The following is a 22290-nucleotide window of genomic DNA, read 5'->3' as shown; positions in this document are numbered from 1 at the left end:
TCCTCACACCCTACAAAATTGTGTATTCTTTGTTCGTCTCTGCAGTCAGTTAGAAATCTGACAGCCACACCTGAATCCTTTTTTTTTTTTTTGTCGACTCTTAAAGTCATGCCCCCTGAATATAAAACAAGTGGCGGTAAAGCAGATGTAAACAAGAATGTATGGCACTGACAGGCCTGTTTGAGGTGGAGGTCTTAAAAACTGTTTCTACCTTTCACCTCTCTTTTCTCGTTCTCACCTTTAACCTCTAAATCCCCTCTCGTTTGTCTTTCTCCTCTCCCTTTTCTCAGCGCTACCCCCTCCTCTTCATGCACTTTCTCGCTCTCATATTGCCCGTATTTGGGCAAAGGGGAGCAGAATGATGAACTCTTTGTACAATGTAAGCGTCCAGCCTCCCTCCTTCCCCCCTCTCTCTCTCTTTCTTTTTCTCTCTGTCGCAACAGTTTTATAAACAGGGCAAGAGAGAAAGAGAGAGACAGAGACAGAGGGGGGTTGGGTATGATAAGATATAAAAAAAAATATATAACAACATGTCTTTGTCACTCAGACAGAAATGCAGACTCAGTTTTCTGCCTTAAACCATGTTTCTTCCTTTTGTTCTGTCTTCTTGTCTCCCCAGCCAGTGGGGTTTGTCAGCTTTGACAGTCGATCAGAGGCGGAGGCTGCTAAGAATGCCTTGAACGTAAGTGTCATGCCCTCTCCATGCTCCTCTCAAGCACCAGCTCAGCTCTAGCATATCTTCTGATGGCTCACAATTGCTTCTCCCTCTGCCCAGACAAAGTCTACATTTTCTATCACAGGCAAACATATCGTGGCTTCTCCACATACCATGCGTCTAAATGTTTCTGTTTGAGTAAATAACGCCTTTTTTCTGTAAGCTCCACGCCAGAGATCCTGCAAGGTCAGAAGGAAATTAGCTGCTCTTTCCACATATAAATAGAAGATATTGATCTGGGGTTTAATTTTAATCTCACTTATTCCAGAATCTAGCTCAGTGGAAAGCCTTGATGAGGCAGACTTAAATATAAAACAGAGCCAGTCCTCACAAGGTATTTGAAACAAAGACAGGAATGAACACCAGCTCTCACACACCTTTTATTTTCCCAGTGTTTTTTTTTTTCTAATGCCTCTTTAAGTTTTTGTTGTCTTAGAATAAAAGATCACTTTCATCATCCTTCTAAAATAGGACAGCGCAAGTAGAGTCTGTCAACTTTCAGATGTTGAGATATTAGTGTGCATCAAAAACAGAGCAGAGAGTTGAAGAAAGGATAAAAATTATCATCTTATTATGAGACAGTGAGACTGTTTTCATAGAAGAACTCAGTGGGGCTGAGAATTGAATAGTGCTCTTGTTTTTTTGGGGGGGGGAAGCTACGTCCCGGGGGTCATATGGAGATTTTGCAAACATCTATCTGCATATTGAAATATGGGAAAGAGGAAGAGAGGAGGAAAGAGGAAGAGGAGGAGGAGGAGGAGGAGGAGGAGGGAATGTCTTCTCATTGTAGTAGTTCTGTGAGCCCCTGAAAAAACATTTTATGATAAGTATTCACCAAAACACGCAGAAGAAGCTCGAGGTGGCTGTTCCCCACAGTTCAAACAGAGGTGTGCTCAGGCCTCATTATAGCCATGTACCTTATTATACCTCTGCAGCCTCTACTGGCAGAAGGTGCGAATGCACTGAGCCAAGGCAATCCTAGTTAATTCCCTCCCCTTCATGAGAAGAGTCATCCCTCGCTTGTTTCGGCTCAGCTCTGCCCGAGCCTGCAGGGACGAGCCGAGAAGCCTGGCCTCAGCAGCTGCAGAGAACTTTCCTCTTCACTGCCTCTCCCCTTGTCGATCTGACCTTTAGTGATTCGCTGTATCTTTCACAGACAATCAAATGAGGTTAATTAGAGGGTGTTTAGAGAAGCTGGTACTCTTCCAGGCAAACTAAACAAATAGCTTCCTTGTTTTTGGATGAAGAAGACCTTTGTTTATGCCACATTCCTTATTTTTAAAGTAATTAGGAGGAAAAATGATTTGAATTTTGATGTAAATCTGAGAGGAAGCAACCCTTTTTATTTGGCTTATTGTGAGCTGTGGCTTGTAGCAGCAGCATATCAAGAATGTTTGGAGGTTTGATGTCATGATATTAAATTACAGTTTAGCAGGGAGCAGAGCCTTGTGGCTTGTCTGCCAGCGTCGCCCGTGTTGTCATGCGGTAGCCAGGTTTGTGTCATCAGGCTCGGATTTTCAATTGCACGGGTCATCACGTGCACCAAAGCCAGAATAACACTGTCGTCCACGGTCAGCAGTTTACAGCAGCTCCAAGCGACTGAAAATGTCCCCTCCCTGCCAAGATTTCAGCAGTAAATTCTCAAAGATGAAAAGTATACGAAGTGACAATTCCAGATATCAGCCAGGTCCCGTCGGACATCCAAACAACAAGCAGCGTAAGACGGTATCATCTCTGCTGTGGTCTTAATTTAGTCTGCTTCATCACTGCTTCAAGAGAGCAAGTCTGTCATTTGTTCTTTTCTTATTTATAACCTGAACACTTGAGTTAAATTTATTTATTTCGCCATCTGCTATGGTTGCCAAAACAAAGTATTAGTGGTCTAATTTTTAACGTCATTAAGAGTCATCATGCGGTGAACCATGACTGTATCCTGACTGCGTAACTTTCCAGGAAAACCCAGGACATCTAAGAACTCTGTTTACTTCATCAAACATTACAAATAATGGTGACTTGATTTATAGAAGGTGTTCCGAATATGCTACAGTTCTGATCAGAACCTTTTGATTGTGTTTTGTACCTACAAAAAATTACATTCAGTGTGTGTTTTGCACTAAAAACATGGTTTGAAGCCTTCTAGGAATTCGGTACTTTTGCTAACAGATCTCTCCCTTTGACCTCAGGGGGTTCGTTTTGATCCAGAGATCCCACAAACTCTGCGACTGGAATTCGCCAAGGCCAACACCAAGATGGCCAAAAACAAGCTGGTCGGCACCCCTAACCCCCCTCCCTCGCAGCAGAGCCCAGGGCCACAGTTCATCAGCAGAGATCCATGTGAGTACTCTGACCATCGGCTTGTCTTGAGTTTTGATGTCCGTCTGCACTGCTGCTTCCTTTGGCTAAACTTGCTGGATGATTGTTTCCTTTCAGAGTTTTTATGCTTTGGTGCTTTACATGAACAGAATGGAGATCATCATGTAGTAAAAACATTGTCACACCCTGCAGTTATGTTAACAGTACTTTCCTTTGTGATGGTGGTATCAAAAGTTATTTGAAACATTATCCCACTGTTGGATTAATGATTCTTTAACGGTGCACTTTCATTGTTAACCATTGCTCTTAATAATTTGGACTCAAGGACTTTAAGTACTGGCCTTGTATGGAATTTGCTAATGCAACTCTGCAACGTTTCTCTTCTCATTTAGTTAAATATTTTTCCAAGGACGTTGCAAGAATCAGCCATTGATAGTTAAACATAGGCCAGCTGTGGTTGTTCATTCTTCCTCAATGACCAAACTGCTCTTATCTTGGATCTTTTTTTTTTTTCTTTTAACCAGAGAAAGGGTGTGTACTTGAGGCCCCAGAGGAAAATGGAAGGAAACGATTAATGAAACCATGACGTAATCACCAGGAGAGAAATTGCTGTCATTTCCTGATAAGAGATGTTTAAATCAGCCATTTTTCTGATCATGCTTTGATAAACAGTTACCAGGAGACACAGAGAGCACAGGGAAATGCTCCTTACAGCTATCTGATGTTACTGCAATGGGTTTTTTTTTGTGTGTGCGTTTTTTAAATGTTCACTCACTCTGGACTACTCAGCACTGTCTCCTCATTTATGCACCGTGCTCTTATTTTCACAGTCGCTTTGCACTCGACTCAGTGAGTTAATCATCACGTCTGAGATGGTTTCCTCTCATTTCCACTGATACTCGAGATGTGATTATGGGAGTGTAACTGACCGTTCTTAGCAACGGTTGCTACGTCTGCGATGCTCTGCGTTCTCACGTGGCACAAATTCAATTTGCAGTGATAATGGTGGCAGATTTACCATTGAAATTCTTGATCATCTGTGAAACATTAAGGCCTCGATTTCAGACTGAACAAGACCTCACATTTCTGAATGACACCCATCGGTTTTGCTTGCTGGAATGCCAAGCTGTCACTTAAAAAGTTAATCAAGCTAATGCAAGGACTGTTAAGTTGATTAAAAGCACAAAATGGGGTTATAAATATATATTAGGTGCTACTTTGTAGATAGAAGACTAAAAAACTACAAGCTGTATTCACCTCTTAGTGCAGGATGAGCCATTAATATTGTTTGATCACATGCTCCTAGGTGTTCATTAGCGGTGTTAAACCGGATGTTGGTTGTTAGCTAGTAAACATGCTAAATCAGCTAATCTGGGTGGGGTTTTGCCAATCAGTTGGGTTTTAATCCAACAAAATAAGAGGAAGCAACCACAGCTACTCCCTCTGCATCGTGCACCTCCACAATCACCACCATCGCTGCCACCTCCACCCTGTCTCTTTATCCACCCGCCCATCCACTTGCCACTCTCTCCTCACTCCACTCCTCCTCTTCTTCTTTCCACAGATGAGCTCACAGTGCCTGCTCTATATCCCAGCAGCCCAGACGTGTGGGCGTCATACCCGCTGTACCCGGCGGAGCTGTCGCCAGCCCTTCCACCCGCTTTCACCTACCCCTCCTCGCTCCACGCTCAGGTAACCTGCAGACCCACCTCCCGTCCCTCACCACCAGCCCCCACCACCACCTCCCCTCACCTACTTCCTGAGCCCAACGCACAGACAGCTGCTGCCATCAGCCCGGAAATCACTCTCTGCTCCATCCCACAGATGCACTTCAGAGCACGATTTTGTTGTTTTTCTTAAAAGCAGGCAAACATATAGGTGTTTAAAAATGTTTTTTAATGAATTCACACTTAACTTGGTGATCTCTTACAGCTTTTATACATCCTTTGTAGCTTTTAAGTGTCATCTATAAATTGCTCAATGTCAGTCCAACCAACATGAAAGCAGACGTCACTGAAGAAGTTGCAAAAACACTTTTTGTCTCAGTTAAACTCTTCATCTGTACAGCTGCAAACTGTTTAAAAAGTTTGCATCATCATTTTACCGTCATCGTTAACCTTGTTAATTAAATGCCTCCTTTTTTAAACAAACCAAGATCCAGTTTATCGAGGCCTGTCTAATCTGCGCAGCTCTTCTGTGAGTTCACATGAGAGTTAACTATTGATCTCTTGAAATTCTTCTCATGAAGCTTTTTCAGTGCAGGCTGACCCTCCTACAGTGTCAGACATCCTGTTTGTGGATTAGTTTACAAGCTTGCAGTGATCACTTAGCATTGCTCTGTATTTTAAACACAGAATATCCTAGTATACGAGTCATTTAATCTCTTTTATTACTGCTGGAATTTATGGTATATGATATATTTACAATGCAGATGCTGAAGTTATTTAGGTGTAAAGACCCCCAAGCAAAAAAACTAGCTGAAGCTCAGATGATGTCAGAATTTAAAATAAGTTGAATCTGCCGAGCTGGCATTTTTTCCCCATATGCATCTGATGTGTGTGTGTGTGTGCACACTGACACACACAAAGGGGATCTGGCTTTGTGATTCCAGTAGGGGATTGTGGGCAATATTAGCATTTCACTGCCTCTTATGATCCAGAGCAGATGCAAATGTGAGGCGTTGAAGTGCATATAGTAACAGTAAACGATGTTAACACAAGGTCACGTCTTTGGCCTCCTGTGTAGCTCTGTGCCCCTGCTGGAAATTTCATATTTACAGTATAGATGCAGGAATGATAAGAATATCTCAAAATGGAAAACAAACCTTTTAAAAACTGTCATGAGTAGAAAAATCCTAACAGTAGAGTTCATTTTTTGTTTTCATGTGTATGTTTAGATTCGTTGGCTCCCACCTGCAGATGGAACTCCTCAGGGATGGAAGTCCAGGCAGTTCTGCTGAAGTATGTGTGAGTAACAACACACACACACAGACAGCTACATGGTGTACTGTGGCGTGAAACTACTTAAGTAAATGTTATGACACATCATACAAACAGGCAGGGAGATATTCCTAAACATGTCGTGGATTTCATCTCAGTGTTACTTCATGTACATCGACTTATTGCTCTCTGGATACCCTCAAGGCTCACATCGAAACCCTCCATCCAGCTAACTGCTAAACTAACCTGCTATTTTTGTCTCCATTGTGCCAGTTGACATAAAACCATAGACAGTCAAAACTATGGGCGAAGCTTCCATGACATCACCCGTTGTTTCTGCTTTTTTTGAGGCTCGTTGCCCAAATCACAGTGACTTCTCATAAGAGATGAAAGGTGCACTCTAAAGGGGAACTCCATTATGTTTCCGCTCAGGTCACAGTGTACAGAAGGTCGACTTCTCCCATTGATGTTATGGTTGATCTCAGGCATCAAACACAGCACGTCAAACAGAATCTCCAATGAGTGCCAGTGTCGACGTTTTAATACAGCAGCGCAGCAAATGTGACTCACATGCTAATACCAGCTGCTTTGATTGGTGGCATTATTACAGCCAGTGGTGAAAGTCAATCAGTGCATTGACTCAGAAGAGACACTTTTGAGGATTTCTTTTGTGTGCTGCTTTTTTAGTTCAGTTCCGCAAGGCGGATCACACTCCGAGAAAACATGACGTCTCCTGTGTTATTTCTCATTAGATCCTGATGGACCCGTCACTGTGATGTTGATACATTATAAAGAGGCTAATAAATGAAGTCACCAATTAACTCTCAAATTCAGAAACTTGTACTATAGCAGCTAATACTAATTATGTGTGCAGTGCTGCACATCAATTGGCTCATTCTCATTATAGTATAGTATGTAAAATATTGATTAGTGAAGAATTTCTTCCCTTTGGTCTTTATTATTATTACAAATGCTGAGATTTTTTTTCTGTGGAGGCTCAGAGGAAATTATTGGCAACACACACACTGATATTTATTGTTCTTGCATGTGAGGGAAAGTTCATTTTTGTGCACTCACTCTAGCATTGCCATAATAAACACTGAATATTGTTCTATAATAATGTTTGTACCGTACAGTAGATATCAGGACCTGTTTGTCATGTTGTCAAACCCAGGCAGGATAAAATACATTTTTTAATTTAAAAACTCCTTTTTATAGCATTTCTGCATTCTGACAAAGTACACAGAGGAGAATTATAAAAAAAAAAGGATGGCCAGTGAGAGGAGGAGGGGAGGTGATCCAAAAGGTTGTAAATGTGGAATATGCAGGAATATGAGGCTTTATTAAAAAAAGGGCTTTATTTCACATAAATTACAAATGAATTAATTTCAGTAGAGCTGCAGACACAGTACACAGAGCAATGGGCTTTGATATGTACGTGAGTCAGCTGGAACTACACATGAGCTCGGCAGCACGTGTGCTTCATTCTCTGGTTCAGACAACGCTGTTGTGCTTGCAGAAAAACAAAACCACAAAGCACAACAAATCCCCTGCTAGTCTGTGTATCTGTGTTGGCGCTGACTCTGTGTGTGTGTGTGTGTGTGTGTGTGTGTGTGTGTGTGTGTGTGTGTGTGTGTGTGTGTGTGTGCGTGCACGTGGCGCCAGTCACACTGTCACCAGTACCCTCCCTCTTATGTCTCGGGACAGGAAGAAACATGTTCTCCCAACCCCTTAGGGAGTCAGCAAGGGAGTAGGTGGGCGGTGGCGGTAGCATGGTGGCTAACATTCATCAAGCTGTTGATTGGTGCTAGTCCTCAGCATTGCCCTTCCAACCCCACACCATATCTTACATCGTCTATTTCAAGAGACTTAAATATATTGCCTGAGGAAAAAAAAAAAGCTGTTGAGGTGTTTTGATGTTTAGGGGATTTTCTCTCTGTCAGGGGGGTAAAAGGAGGAAGGGAGGGGAGGAGGGAGTGGCTTGGAGGAAATGATTACTCCACTATCAAACCAGGAGGAAGTCATTTGGCAGGTCAGAGTGCCCCAGTGGATATTAGCCCCTCAATAAAACAACAACAGGCCTGCATCCGGCTCGCTGTGGAGGGTGAAGTGAAACTGAGACATGCAGTCAGTATATTGGGATAATAACAGGCACATATGCAACACACTCAAATTATGCAGCATCTGCACACAAGCCGGGCAACACACGTTCATCCATACTACAAAACACATATATGTCCTCTTCTCACCTCCTACTCTTGTGTATTTATTCACAAGAGTCAGTAAAACGGAGGAGATACACATTTTGTTAATGACAAATTACACCTAAAAAAAATAACAGTGCCCCTGTTATTCTGAAAAACCACAGACCTCACAAGTGTCTGGAGAGATTATGCAGCTGAATGCCTCAAAGGACCTCCATTCAACACTGCTGCATTAAGATGGAAGCAGAAGTCTCAGAGGTGCATTAGTCCAAATCTAACTCGCCTTTATATGCTGCTTTTATTCACTTGTAAGAAGAAGTACCCTGCCCTGAAACTATCCATTTTAGTAATAGATTAACAGATTGTTTTAGATTTACTCTTAACAATTTGCAATCTGCTAATGTAAGCATGCTGGGCGGCTTCATTGCAGCCCCGACATCAGGTGTTGCTGAGTACTGTTGCCTGGTCCCTGCATCGAGCTGTGCTGCAGATCATGCTGCAGGTTGAGCAGGAATGATAGACACAAACTCCACTGTCCATGCTCTATAGAAATGATTGACAGTTTCCCCTTTAATGTACTTTACACAACAGTTAAATGTCATCAATCTAAAACACACATCTGCCTCAGTGTAATTAAATGACGCTCATGTTTGCGTCTTTGCCTCGAAGCCATTCCTGTAAACTCATTGTTGGGTTAACCTTGCTCCTTGGTCTGTCCCTGACTGCTATGCAGCTTTGCAAACAAACATTTCATCTGTATGAGACTTTGTGTGTCTGGGCCCCTGCTTGTCTGTTAAATGGATACACTCAAGTCAACAAGTCACAGTTACTCACAGTCTCAAAGCGGGCTGTGGGGCTGTATTACTTATTTGTGCAACGCAGTCTGCTTGTGAAAGACTTTTAGCTGCAAGACGACATGAATAAACTTGAACAGAGGTTAGAGGGAAAAGATGTTGCACCACTGTTGTGCAGCCTGTCTGCTGTTGATTGATCATGGGCATTAAAAAAAAAGATCTAATGTTGAAAGCGGCTGGTCACAGTAAACCTTCACAATGGGGGATTCAGACCAACCCAGTCTAAAGGCTTGTGGTCGTCTTGGCATGTGTGGCTCCCCTCAGGAACCGTGGGAGTCTTGAACGTGTATGTGTGAACAGCTGAAAGTGAGGTCGTGTTCAGTGGTCATTAGCAACGACTGGTAATAAGCTGTCCTAATCACCTGCCTCTCTAGGGAGGTGCCGTTTTGAAAAGTTTATTTACAGCTGTGCCTCTTTGTACAGGAGGTAACCACACAGTGTATTATATTGTTTTTGTTGTTGTAGGCTCAGCTTAGTCATTCACCTGACTCTTTGTGAATGTGAATTATATTTGACATTTGTGCCGGGCACAGAGCTAGATCCCAAGACAACCTAATAGTGGACATTAATGCCTAGTGAACTGGAGGGAGAAGGTAATCCGGATTTTCCATCTGACAAGACATGGTGGGGGGCGGGGGGTGGAGCGGAGGGGGTGCGGACCCCTATCATGCATGCTTGTGTGTGACCCTGAAATATGCTGGTGTGTATGTGTGTGGAGTCTGGCTGCCTGCCCCGAGGAGCTTTTTTGGCCAATAGCCTGACAAAAGCAATGGTTCCTCTGCAATGTTGGACTAACTCCCACTGGAGGAGAGCTGAGGGCCAGCTGGGGCCCTTTCTAATAAGGAAGTGAGACTTTATTCCTCCACCCCCCTGCTGACACACACACACACACACACACACACAGTACAGTGTAGCTGCACTGTGCCACCAAGGAGCTAGATACATGTCAGCAGCTGCATTCATCACCACCCAGCTCCAGCAGCTATTGCTGGTATGTGAGAAACACGGCCAGGGCCTAAAGGCTTTTCCTCTGGATTAAAGGGGCTTCAGAGGGGTTTTTTCATGGCCTTGGTGCTCAGGTAGAGATGTGTTTGAAAGTTTTATACCTTTAAAAATCTAGACTTTTCTTAGTAACACAAGTGGATGTAGTCATCCTTCACTTCAGGCAGTCATTGGCCTACATTCTTTTCATTGAGACATGGAAATCAGTTTGACGACTACCGTGAATAACAAATCTGCACTGATACTCAGAATTTTCACCATGTCATAGCTAATACTAGGTTTTTATGGCAGATAAAATCCTCCAAAATGTTAAAGGGACAGTTCACCACATAATTAAATATCACTTTGTTTATTTTGATTTGCAGCTGAGGGCAATTTCACGTAAGAACTATTTGCTTCCTAACTACTCCCTTACTGTATCACTGTGCTGAAGTATGCGTGCCTCTAGCCATGACAACAGGCTTGTGCTTGTGACAGCGTGACTGGATGTAAACATTAATGGCCCATTCTCTACTGTTTTTCATGGCTAGAAGCAGGCTGCCTTTTCGGCACAGTGATACATTCAATGGGTGTCGTTCGGTAGAAAATAAATCTGTGAAATTGTCCCAAGATTTGTGGATACCTGAAACTTTACAGTCACATAAGACTTGAGAACCATAAAAGGATTAAACTTGTAGAGATTGGAACCAGTTAGGTGTTGGAATTTCTGCTTAGGAACAGGAAATCTTAGCTTCTTTATTTACAGAACCAGATCAATGATCAGTGATAACACAGACAGGAACATTTGCCACATGAACCGCACACTATCATGAAGAACCAAGCCACCTCCCACATTCTCAAACACTGCTTGTTTACCTATCTCACATTATGCGCCTGGGCTGAGTTATTGGATGTAACACATTAAGCTTGTGAATCACTAAACCTTTTCCTAATCTGCACAGACATGTTCAATGATCAACTCAATCTTTAACCTTGGTGTCTCAGCCAGAACAAATAGAGTGATCTGGAAGTATGCGTCGCATCAGTTTAGCCAAGCGGCTGTATAACGCATCGATTCCCTCATCCCTGACTGAACACGCAATGGGGCATTAGCCAGGCCAGCCGTGCCCCTTCAAAACTGCACTGTTGTCTGAACGGTGGGGAACAGTTTCCAACATCCTGCTCCTCCGGGTCTGCAACAGTCTGTCCATCTTCCTTTCTCTGAGGGTCATGTTTGGTTTACTAATTGTTTATTGTTCCAAGGAGTTTCTTCCTCCCTCTGAACGCCAGTCTCCATGAGATATCTATTTCTGGCGATACATCTGGAAAGGTGGGGGCTGTAGGGATGACATTTCTCTTTGGTCTGCTGGTGTTGTTAGAGTTGGATGGGGAAGGGGTCATGGGAGATATGGTTGTTAGGCAAAAGCTTAACATAAGAACTAAAGACTTGCTGGGTTGAAAGATTTGTTAACAATGGGTCATTTCAAGACGGGACGGTCCACTGATGGTACATATCTTGATGGGTTCAGTAATCACATGGCAGAGGAAACAGTTGAATAAACCCTCAGAGTGTAGATACAGGAGTATTCTGTGCATGGATACTAAATTTTAACAGAGGATAGGAACGAGAGCATCTGATAAAATGTTGCAGGAAGTTGCTATTTTATATAAATATTGTACATGGCTCCAAGATCAATGTAAAATTTTGTCAACATGGCAGCGATTCAAGCCCTCCACACACACTCAAAACATTTTATGGTCTGTGACCCATGGAGGCCCCTTTTGGGTTCGCCCATGCCTTAAGGAGCAGTTTTGGCCCTCATGAAGCCTTTCTCTGGATAATTTGAGTTCATCTCTATTGATTAAAATATTGTATCTTTTGTCATTGTGCTGTAAAAGCACCACACAGTGGTACTTTCCTCCTTCCGGCCTTCAGCTGTTCAGACAGGAAATGCTGAGACACCACACTCTGGACACCACATCTGACAACAAAACAGACTGATAATGCAAATCATGCATGTTTCCCCGTTTATTGATATGATTATGACCTACCTAAAATTTCACACATTTCTCCACCTCACCTAGAGTAACACAACATCTCTCAAAAATCATGAATATATATGGTTGCAATAACAAGAATGTTACACAATCCAACCCACCACAGACCCTCAGTTTATATGGCTTTAAAGCTGAATTAACTCCTCCCTAAATCAGCTTCAACAATAATGCTCCAGCAGCAGTCAGGATTAATTCTGACCAGTAAAACTGCCCCTCTGTGTCAGCAGGTTCCTGATGTGTGATGGTGGCCGTGGCCGGCTGTGACGGGCGTTGCTGATTGCCTCTCGTGTCCTATTAGAAAAACCAGGAGGTCTGACCCGACTCCGGCTCTCGGAGCAGCGCAACCTCGGTGAGTTTATGACTCCGACTTCACAACCATTGATCCCAGCAGGCGAGGACAAAAGGTGTAGATCTCACCTTGCCACTAAAAGCGGCCTGGTTCTCTCCACCCGCCCTGTGGCACAGCGTCTGATTTGAAAGTGTAGATATGTGGAAAAAGGTGTGAAAGTCCCTTTCTTTGTTATGAGAGACGGTATCACGCTGCCAGAGACATCCACCAGAATGAACATAACCGCACTGAGTTATATTGACACTGTGTCAACTTACATTTGTGTACGTTTAGGCTTTTTGCTTAACAGAAAATGTTGTGAAAAAAAACCCAGAAGCGCAGTTTTACTTATTTGTGTGTCGAACATGTGTGTGGTCTTGGCATCACAGCGGCAACTGTGTGAACTAGAGGAGAAAACAAGAAACACGTTTTGTGTGTTACACCTTTTAACTTTGCATGTTGTGTTTTCATTAGTGTACAAGGTTCATGTGCGGTGACCATGGCAACCTCACCTGTCTTCTTTTTCCCCCTGTCTCTTCCTCTCTCAGGCAGCAGCAGCCTCATGGGCCTCAGGACATACTAGACCCCAGCCTCCATCACACATCAAGCACCCCCCCCTTCCCACCTTCCCCAAAGTCCCTTTTTTTTTTTTTTTTTTTTTTATACTGTTACATACTCAAGATTTACAGGCAGCGCTTTGGCTACACCTCCTCTGACACCTTGTGAAAGGTGTCGGGCGTGACAAAGGCACACTCGCCCTTTGTTTGCCGATCGACTGCATGGCCTGTCAGCAGGTCTCTTACTTTGCATTCTGTATATGCAAAGTGTAAAGATGGACCACCAAAAGGAGTGCAAACACTTTTTTTATGCAGCCACTTTGCAAGGCCAGACGTACGGGAAGTGTGGCTAAAGTGCTTCTGGGTAATGTTATTATATGACTATAATTATTACTATTCTGTATATCATTCATATTAATGTTATTATGATTATGATATTAAATACATGTTGAAGCATGACTGCAAAAAAAATACATACAAAAAAATAATGCTGTACATTTTTAGATATTTTAAAGAAATACAAAAAGGTATTTTTGTAATCAAGACAATGTTTGAAATGGTTCTGTTTTGATTGGTTTATGTTGTGCTAAAGTGTGTGAGGAAGTTTCATAGCTTTTTATTGTTTTGCGCCATTTTTAGAATGAAAGGTTGATCTGCTATACCAAAATCGATGGAGGAGGATTAGTGCCACTGTTTGAGGTCTGACCATTGATAGTAAAAACTATAGACAGAGGTTCTGTGACATCTCCCATTTGTTTCTGAAGAGCCGTTTTGAGGCTTGGTGAGAGGCTCTGGGACGCTCCGGCTGCCGCCATGTTGGCAGCGTCACGTCCGCCATAACTCCAAATATGGACAAAGAGGGGGGGCACGAGCAGAGTTTAGAGGGCGTTCTAAAGGGAAGCAGGAAACTCACGCTGTGATACGCCAACCTGTCACTCAAAGTGGCAACGCCCATAATTATGTGTAAGGTTAAGTCCGAATATAAATAAAACGAGTGAGTTATAAAAAATTCACCCCCTGTACAATTGACACTAGATGAGAACTTATCATTTGAGACCAGAATGGTTTTTTTTGTACCAGGCTGTAAACATGTTCATTTCTGCTGTGAAGTCGGCCCTTTTAACATGGGAGTCTATGGGAAATTACTCGCTTCTGGAGCCAGCCCCCAGTGGTTGCGGTGTGAACTGCAAGTTTTGAGACTTCTGCATGGGCTTCAAGTTTGAGCCCTGAAGGTTGCCACTTGGGTCTGCCCTTCTTTTGTCTAAATTCAGACATTTTTTCCTGAGACGTATGCAGGACAAGGCAGAATTCAGACTAAGAAAGACGAAAAAAATTCTAAATAAGTAACGTTTTTTTGACAAACAAACTTGAGAAAATGTTTTCACAGTGGCCCTAATGGTCCTCCATACAAAGCAGTCCTGTTGATGGTTTGCTCGTCTTTTCTACATACTGTGTGGATCTTTCCTTTGCTCATGTATGCATGTTTTTTTGTGGTGTCTTTACCCGATGAAAGCAAACATAGAAGTCCTTTGTGTGGTCAGCCAAGTAATACCTTCTTATTCTAATTTTTGCAGTTTAAGGTAATCAGTCGTGTTAAAAGAGACATTGACAGGAATAAGCCATCGCCGGTGAGGGTAGAGTGACCCCAGAGGATGGCAGTACGTGGCAAACTGAGCCCTGCTATAATTAGGAATTGGCTCCTTCATTGTGTAGCAGGAAGGACAGGAACAGCACAGTATAGAGAAACAAAAGACCAAAGGCATTTTTATTTTTTAACACTGGAGTGCTATCTAGGGTAGTGGAATTATTCTGTTTTTTGACTGCTTTTGTAGTCCTCAGTCTGATTTCTTATGAAGTATGACATTGTTTTTTTTGCTGCATGTCCCTTTTGGTGTCACTCCAAAGAGTCTCACTCTGCATCTGAAAGGATATTCACTTTAAGCAATTTGTGTCTTTTGTCTATTTTTAGGGAGCCAATGTGATTTTTTTTTTTTTGTAAAGTTTTAAATTTACATAGTGATGATTGGAGTGTAAAAAAAACAAAAATAATCTTTTGTAATCTGCAATAATGTCTTTGCTGTATGACATATCATATCCAGTGATCATATTTCTGTGACATTTCTGACACCAAAACAAACGGCGGTTCTTGTACTGTTTCCGATGAGGCTAGGTCACATTTTACAGTGATGTGACAATCCGCTAATGAGAAAAAAAAAACGTTCCCTGTATTATTTTGCCCTGGTGTGTACAATCATATTGGACTGGTTGAGTAATATACAGTAGTCAGTGTTTGTAATGAATAATGATAATATGCATCATATATATATGATTTTTCTGAAGCAGTTTTTGCTTTTACAGACGTTTTTTTTTTAAAGCCGAGTGTGGCGAACAGATTTATTAGAACAAGTATTTATAAAAAATGTGTGTGTGTGAGCGTGTGCATTTTTTTTAAAATGGGTATTGTCTTTTTAAAGTTCCTAGAAGATGCCCATCATATAATTCATTGTAAGTATTATTGTAATTGTATATTCATTCAATTTTTCTAGAGCTTTTTCTTTTCCTTTGTCCGATTGGAACAAACTGTGTGTAATATGTGAATACTGTTTTACCTACCGTACATAATTCACTGTGAAATCCAGAGGAGAAAAAAAACACACTCTGAATGAATGGATCTTTATTTTGTGTGTTTTTCCCCCCAGCAGTACGTACGGTACAGGCGCTCCTGGAAATGAATAAGATGATCCCTCCTATTCCTTTACTTGTTTCAGTATACCGTGTGTGTAGCTGTGTGTTCTGTGCATGTTCATGGCATGTGTGTGTGATCTTTTTTTTCTTTTCTTCTTAATGCATACAGTACTGTTGATATTTATGTACTTTAGCCGCTGTAAGGAGAAAATGTATTTCGGTGAATTGCAGAGGTTTGTTTGTTTGAAACAAAAAAACAAAAAAAAGGTGATCAAAATGAGAAGTTTTTATTAAAATGTTAAATGAAGACATTTCAGGCCATCTGCCATTAAAGATTGACATTATCCCTTCTGTCATGTCTTCTTTTCTGAATGTATGGATATGTGTATGCACATTCACAAGGGACAAAAACAAATTAGTAGTGTTAAAAAACTGAAATACCAATCTACTAAGTGAGGAGGCTGACTTGCTAGCTTGCAGCCTGTCTTGTAATACCACTTTGTACCACTAGAGGTGATCCTGAGTTACAAGGGGCCTTCAGTCTGCCAATAAGAGAGGAAGAAGTAGCACTGCTAATAATTCTACCTTCTGGAGGCTAGTTTCTTCCTGCAGAACAACATTTGGTGTGTTGGAAAGAGAAAAACATTTTGTTTCCACCACTGGAGACAACTTTTGGTGAGTAAAATCCTCTCACCATATTTGTTTAAACTTGCAGTGTTTCTCCTGAACAATAGCTGCTAATTTTGGCTATGTAGCACTCACATGAATTCTGATTTGGTCTTTCAGTACGGTAAGCTAATATCTGCAAAGTTAGCATTGTAGTACAAAGATGATGGGTTGCACAAAATGTATGTACAGATACACTTTAGTATAAAAATATCACTACAATGCGGGCTTCTGACTTCATTATCTAGCTTACCTTGCTAGCGTTAGCTTGTCTGCTAGGTCCCTGTAAGAGTGTTACAAGATTATGCTAAAGCAATATGGATGATAACCTTGGTGTAATTTCATGTCACAATATAGCTGAAGTGCTAGCCCGCTGACAAGGCTAACGCTCAGTGTGCAATCCTGATAGTGGATACAGTTAAGCTAGCTCTTGTGGATGCATCTATGCACAAAAAAAGTAAACAAAAAAACTTAGTGATTGTGATCTCACAAACAAAATATGATTAAATGAAAGATGCGAGTATAAAAGAGGAAAAGCAAGAACTTTCTTCTGATCTGGGGGTCTTGATGAGGAGTATTAACACTGGATTTGGTCATTTTGTGTGGATTAAAGTTGCCTTGTACCTGCATTGAAATCCACCTGCATGCATACAGCTCCACTCCGTCCTCTTCCTCTCTCACACTTGTCATTGGATAACACCCCACCACCCCCCCACCATCCCAGAAGACCATCAAAACATGATGTGGGATCCTATAAAGTGGCTTGTGTACCAGGGGAGCTGCAGACCTCTCCCTGCCCTCTATAAGAATAGCCTGACAAACCCAAGGGCTGGCTACTTCTAGAGACAGAGGCCACAGCCAATTTAGTTTCTCTCTTTACTGTCTCCACTCTCTTCTGTCTGCTCAGTCACACCGGGTGGCACACAGCAGCTTCTCACATGACACCGTGCCTGTGGGTGTTCATGCAGGGTGTCAGAGTGGAGTAAAGTAGGGGATAAAAATGTGTGTGTGTACACACGCAAAAGTACATTATTCATCTGGGTGCATGCATGCATACACTCAACTGGCAACACCTTGTAATGGTGTTACTCCCTTTGACAGGTCCATTAAAGAGGTGTTTCCGTCCTCTCTCGCTCATCCTCTTCCAGCTGCAGAACATCAGATAAAGGTCTGTGTTTTCTCTGCACTGGACAATCCCAGTGAAATGAAACATATCGTGCTCCTTTGATTAATGTGTTTTCTTGTATAAAGAACTGTACTTGGCAGTAAAATTTTGACTAAATGTAACAAACACTGTGCCTGAAGAGTCACAGCGTGTTCATGGTCATCATCAGTTCACAACACTGAAACAAGGCTTTGTGTAGCTGTGGTAGCAGTGGTGCAGTTAGATAAATGCTAGTGTCAGCAAACCACAGTGATGTGTTTTTAGTGATGTGTAGAAATGTCCTTTATTTATCTGTGTGCAGAGTTAGCTAACCGCTCCTCTGAACTGCAGTTCCCATAAAGACCACAGGTGTCACTATAAACAAGGTTTTTCTGATATTCAGGTCCAGCTGGAGCCTTTATCATAATCATTTAGTGCACTTGCATGCTCACATTTTGCTAGCACAGACCATCATTTTGTCATGAATAAATATGGAGCCTAGTGGTTGCATAGTTTAGATTCAGTGGCCACAGTGTTAACTTACAGGTGTGTTGTTTAATAAGCGTATGAAAGATATGAGTATGAGTGATGTAAGTAAAAATCCCCGTTATGTGATGACTCGCTGACACAGTATTCAGCACTGACTAACTCCTGAGTCATCACAGTGTGATGTGCCTCTGCAAAGGCCTGCACAGTCATCGTCTGTACAGTGATTGGCCAAAACGGGGCTGTGCCTTCTTGGAAACGTTACCCAACCAGAAGCCCCGACACTCACTCCCCCCCCCCGCCACGCCGTCGGTGTCTCTGTGATCATTATTCTTTCAGATGAGCTGACGACTTCAGAGTGAGTCAGTGAATTTGATTTTCACAGGAGTGGCTTCTTCCTGCGCTGTCCTTTCTGTCCTCACTCTCAGTCTTTTCTCCAAGTCCCATTATTTTACTCCTCCTCTTCCTCTCTCCTCCTCATCTTCCCTTGGGTGGGCCCCTGCGCCCTCAGTCTCACAGCAATCAAAACACTAAGGGCTAACTCTCCCACGACTTTCTCACTGATTTCATGCTGCTGTGGTCCATTCCACTACATTCCAGATAAGTACAGAGAGATATTATTTTAATAACATGAGTCAAGATCCAATAATTATGTAGTTGTGTGAGTGTGTGTGTGTGTGTGTGCAAACAGGGTGTGTGTCATATGATAACTTCACCGAGGATGACATCATAGAACAACTGAGGGCCTTTTCATTAGAAGCTAGAGAGCTCCACAGCACTACCCAGTGGTTCTATAAGGACATTACAGCTGCAGTATATGATAACATACAGTGTGTGAGCCATGTATTGTAGATCTTACTTAAATCTCTTATATTGCATCATATTTAAAGGTTGATTACGTGGTTTGTAGTATAATGTTTTTCCTTTAAAACATAAAGAAAAGACGCCCACACCATCCCACTGTTTTCTTGCAATAAAATTTTACCCCAGCATCTGACTGGGTCTCTGAGGACTTTCCTCCCCGTGGTGGGGGTTCAAAGCGGCCCTGCCTCTGACAGATTAGCCTCGTGCGTGGTGGGCTTTTACCTCCATGAAAGAAAGTGCCACTCAGACCTCAGTGGGGAGCTGTGATCGATCGATGCTGAAGCTCATCTCATGCAGTCCAGATTTGGGTGGGGAGATAATACCTTTGCTCTTCAGTACATGAGTGATTGGTAAGTTCGTGACCTAAATTAAGAGGAGTCCATTATTTTTTTACAAACCTTGGTTTATTTAATTTTCAATATGGTCGCCTCCAACTTTTACAGACTTAGTCATTTAGGATCGTTGACCTTCAAAAGATGGTATACAGCTCCAATAATGCCATCAAAAAGAGGCAGTATCGTACCTTAGGCAGCATTAGGCTTCCTTACTATTTCCCAATTCACAGCATTAAGTATATTAAGGTCGCCCCCCTGTGTATACTGGACCTAGTCTGTACCACAAAGAACACCATTAGTATTATGTGTGAGATTTCAGATTGTGTTTGAAATAACAGTGGGCACACGTCGCCCTCTTCTGACCAGAGCAGCTCATTGCACGTGTACTCACATTCTTACCCCTGGATCGAATGAACCGCTCTTTGTTCTCCACCCTCATTTCCCTGGGCTGTAGTGAAGACATGCCAACACATGACAGCAGGAGACTGCGCCCATGTGATCACGCTGCTTGAATCCTTCCTTGTTATAAACGATACAATGATGCTCATAAAATGCTGTCACCACGATCACCAGCCTTAAAGCAACATGCCAGTTTATCAGCATTTATTCACTTTTAAAGACGACATGAGACAAGAGGGACATGTGAAAGCTGCTTTACTGTAAAAGACACATTAAACATTAGTGCAAATTGAAACGATTTCCTAACTTTAAACACCATCTAAATTGTGAGGGTTTGTTATTGTGCTGCTTAATTTGGAGCTGCTTCCTCCTACATACTATAGAAACATCTCATTGTATCTAAACAATGCACAGGAATGTCATATAATGGAGTTCTATTTTTTGTCTCACCGTATAGAAAATGGAAAACAGTTGACCTGTTAATCCACTAACATGTGAGGGGGAACTCTGCTGTAAATAGGGCCAAAATGTTGTGTGAATTATCATGTTTAACTGGGTCATTGTTTCTGGAAGCTGTTGACGTCATTCAGTGCAGTGAGACACACCAGTGAAAATCTCTATTGTAGTCTTTGCAGGGTGCTGATATAGTTTTCTATTTAAACTGATATAAAATGCAATTTCGAGGTAATAAAATATCTTCAGATGCCCTGTAGTTTGTTAAAAACATGACATTGTGTCATCTATATAAAAATACAAATATGAACTCCTGAATCCAGGTTACTGCTTCTTAAAAATCCTCTTAGCATCCACTCCTTCGTAGTTGTAACACTGCAGGAAAAAAAAACAAAAAGTTTATGGAGTTTATGTAAAAACAATACTGCAGTCATTAACATTGGACTTTAAGACTGCACCTACTGACCTGCACAAGCTCTCCACCCACTAAAGATCTGGTGGTGGTTAGCACCTTGCTGTTGTCTTTCCTGGCGAATTTGCCTTTGAGCACATCGCCCTCCATCTCCCACGTACCCTGTGTAAAGAACGAGTCCATCCATCTTTAAAAAAGTATGCCAAATTTTCCCCAAGCAAACCACTCCTGCACCTGCAGCTGCTGCAGCAGTTACTGATGTTTGAGTCGTACTCACTGAGACTTCAGTGCCGTCAGCCAGGGTGTAGTCGAACTGGACACCCAGGGTGAAGTCGATGTCTTTGGTGCGGAAGGTGCTGGACTCCTTGATGTGAAACTTGTCCCCGTTCTGCTCGATAATGACCTTCAGGTTATCATGCTCGGCCAGCTTGCGTTTCACGACATTAATGCCTGAAAATAAGAAAAATACGAACCAGGATTGTTTTAGGAGTTAAGGGGTCGAGAACTTTTTTCCTCCTCTTGTTAAAGCTTCACCAGCATCCTAGTCAGTACAGTAGCCAAGGTAAAGCATGATACAAGTGTGACACACACACACAGGCACACTTACCCATTTGCTCCATGAACTTATCATAGTTCTCGCTGCGGTCAACCTTCCAGGTTCCATTGAACGCCATGGCTGCAGGCTCGTCAGGTTGAAGGCGGCTGGTGATGAAGTACTAGCAAACCGTGGGATTGTGAATTCCCATCAACCTCCATTTATACACACCCCTCCCCTCTTACTATCACCCCCCCACACACACGCACACACACTCCCTTCACAGACACAGACACACCCTCCACTGAGCTGACATGGAGGATGCTCTCTACTTTATCTCTCACTGATTATCTGTCTGCTGATGTGGCCATTAAAAAAAAACTGTGTTAAATGTAGGGTGATTGCTGCGCGACCTCAAGGATACGCTGATAAATCAATGGAGGGCAACTCCCTCAGAGAATCTGGCACAGTGAAAACACTGTCGCACTGTTCTACAGCAGAGGAGAGAGAGAGAGAGAAAGAAAAAAAAGCTGTTTGTATGGTTGTCCATGGCAGTCATTCAACTGAGCCCCTTTATGTTGCTCAATCTTTCCTTTGTCTCCCTGCCTGTGCCTGGCATGAGAATTATATTCTGCCACACAGTGGTGACCTGAGCGCAAAAGTGGACCCCACAGAAGAAAATCATGTATAAATAAATAACATAAAACTAAATTAATACTTAATAAATGGGTATAAATATCAATAAATACACCAAAATGTCATTAAATTATATTCTTCTTGATGTATTGATAGGACACCAGGCAAGCAGGTGTCCATGTATGGAAGCCTGAGACTGTCAAAATTAAAAAATAAATATATTGCCATTGCACTTTTAGGACTTTTTCAGAATTATGATTGCATGTTCTTGCAGTGTGAGCCAGAGAGACCTGTATTAGAGTGGCATCATTCTTCTTATCTAAAGTCTAAGACTGAATGATGTCACTGCAGTGATGATGATGATGGTGTGGTAGAACAGGTAGAAACTGCTATTATTATTTGACAGATGATGTTTATATCAAGTAATGATGGGATTAAATGATACATTTTTAAGCTTCTCAAACTCGTAGCCTCGCCATTGGACAATGGGGTGCTATAGCTGCATTCTTGAGAGCACGCGAAGCTGAACTATAAGAATACTGAATGCATTGTTCACACCTCAACAAGTCTCAGTCTGCATGAGATTCCATTTAACAATCCAAAAGGCAAATCGAATATGCCAGAGCTACAGAAAGTCCTATACATGATAACAGATCATATTTCAGATGCAGCAGTCTCGGCGTATTCACTGCATGCGACTTGATTAAAAATACATTTGGGATGGAA

General features: G+C 42.2%; 2 protein-coding genes across 6 annotated transcripts in view; one reads left to right on the top strand and one right to left on the bottom strand.

The window, feature by feature from the left end:
- Nucleotides 1-13973, top strand: part of LOC114450761 (RNA-binding protein with multiple splicing-like) — a 32049-nt gene extending 18076 nt beyond the window's left edge. Inside the window, exons 4-9 of one of the 5 annotated variants that reach the window (XR_003672137.1) lie at nucleotides 620-682; nucleotides 2899-3049; nucleotides 5925-5994; nucleotides 12292-12413; nucleotides 12941-13633; nucleotides 13834-13859. Coding sequence is in view for 2 of the 5 variants with exons in the window: in XM_028429123.1 (XP_028284924.1) it covers nucleotides 620-682; nucleotides 2899-3049; nucleotides 4593-4720; nucleotides 5925-5987 (405 nt within the window). In the remaining 3 variants the exon portion in view is untranslated. Of the gene's footprint in view, nucleotides 1-619; nucleotides 683-2898; nucleotides 3050-4592; nucleotides 4721-5924; nucleotides 5995-12291; nucleotides 12416-12940 lie in introns of those variants that run through there. The other 4 variants (XR_003672138.1, XR_003672136.1, XM_028429123.1 and 1 more) reach the window with 4 other exon arrangements.
- Nucleotides 13974-19765: 5792 nt separating this feature from the next.
- Nucleotides 19766-21153, bottom strand: LOC114450910 (fatty acid-binding protein, intestinal-like). Its single transcript, XM_028429350.1, has 4 exons — nucleotides 21001-21153; nucleotides 20671-20843; nucleotides 20448-20555; nucleotides 19766-20356 (listed from the first exon to the last, which is right to left on the bottom strand). The coding sequence occupies exons 1-4, from the start codon at nucleotides 21065-21067 to the stop codon at nucleotides 20306-20308; spliced, it is 399 nt and encodes a 132-aa protein (XP_028285151.1). The 5' UTR covers nucleotides 21068-21153; the 3' UTR covers nucleotides 19766-20305.
- Nucleotides 21154-22290: the final 1137 nt, after the last annotated feature.

Source organism: Parambassis ranga, chromosome 18, assembly GCF_900634625.1.
Source record: "Parambassis ranga chromosome 18, fParRan2.1, whole genome shotgun sequence".
Lineage (NCBI taxonomy): Eukaryota > Metazoa > Chordata > Actinopteri > Ambassidae > Parambassis > Parambassis ranga.
Note: the sequence above shows the minus strand (reverse complement) of the source record. Positions and strands in the feature narration are given on the sequence as shown.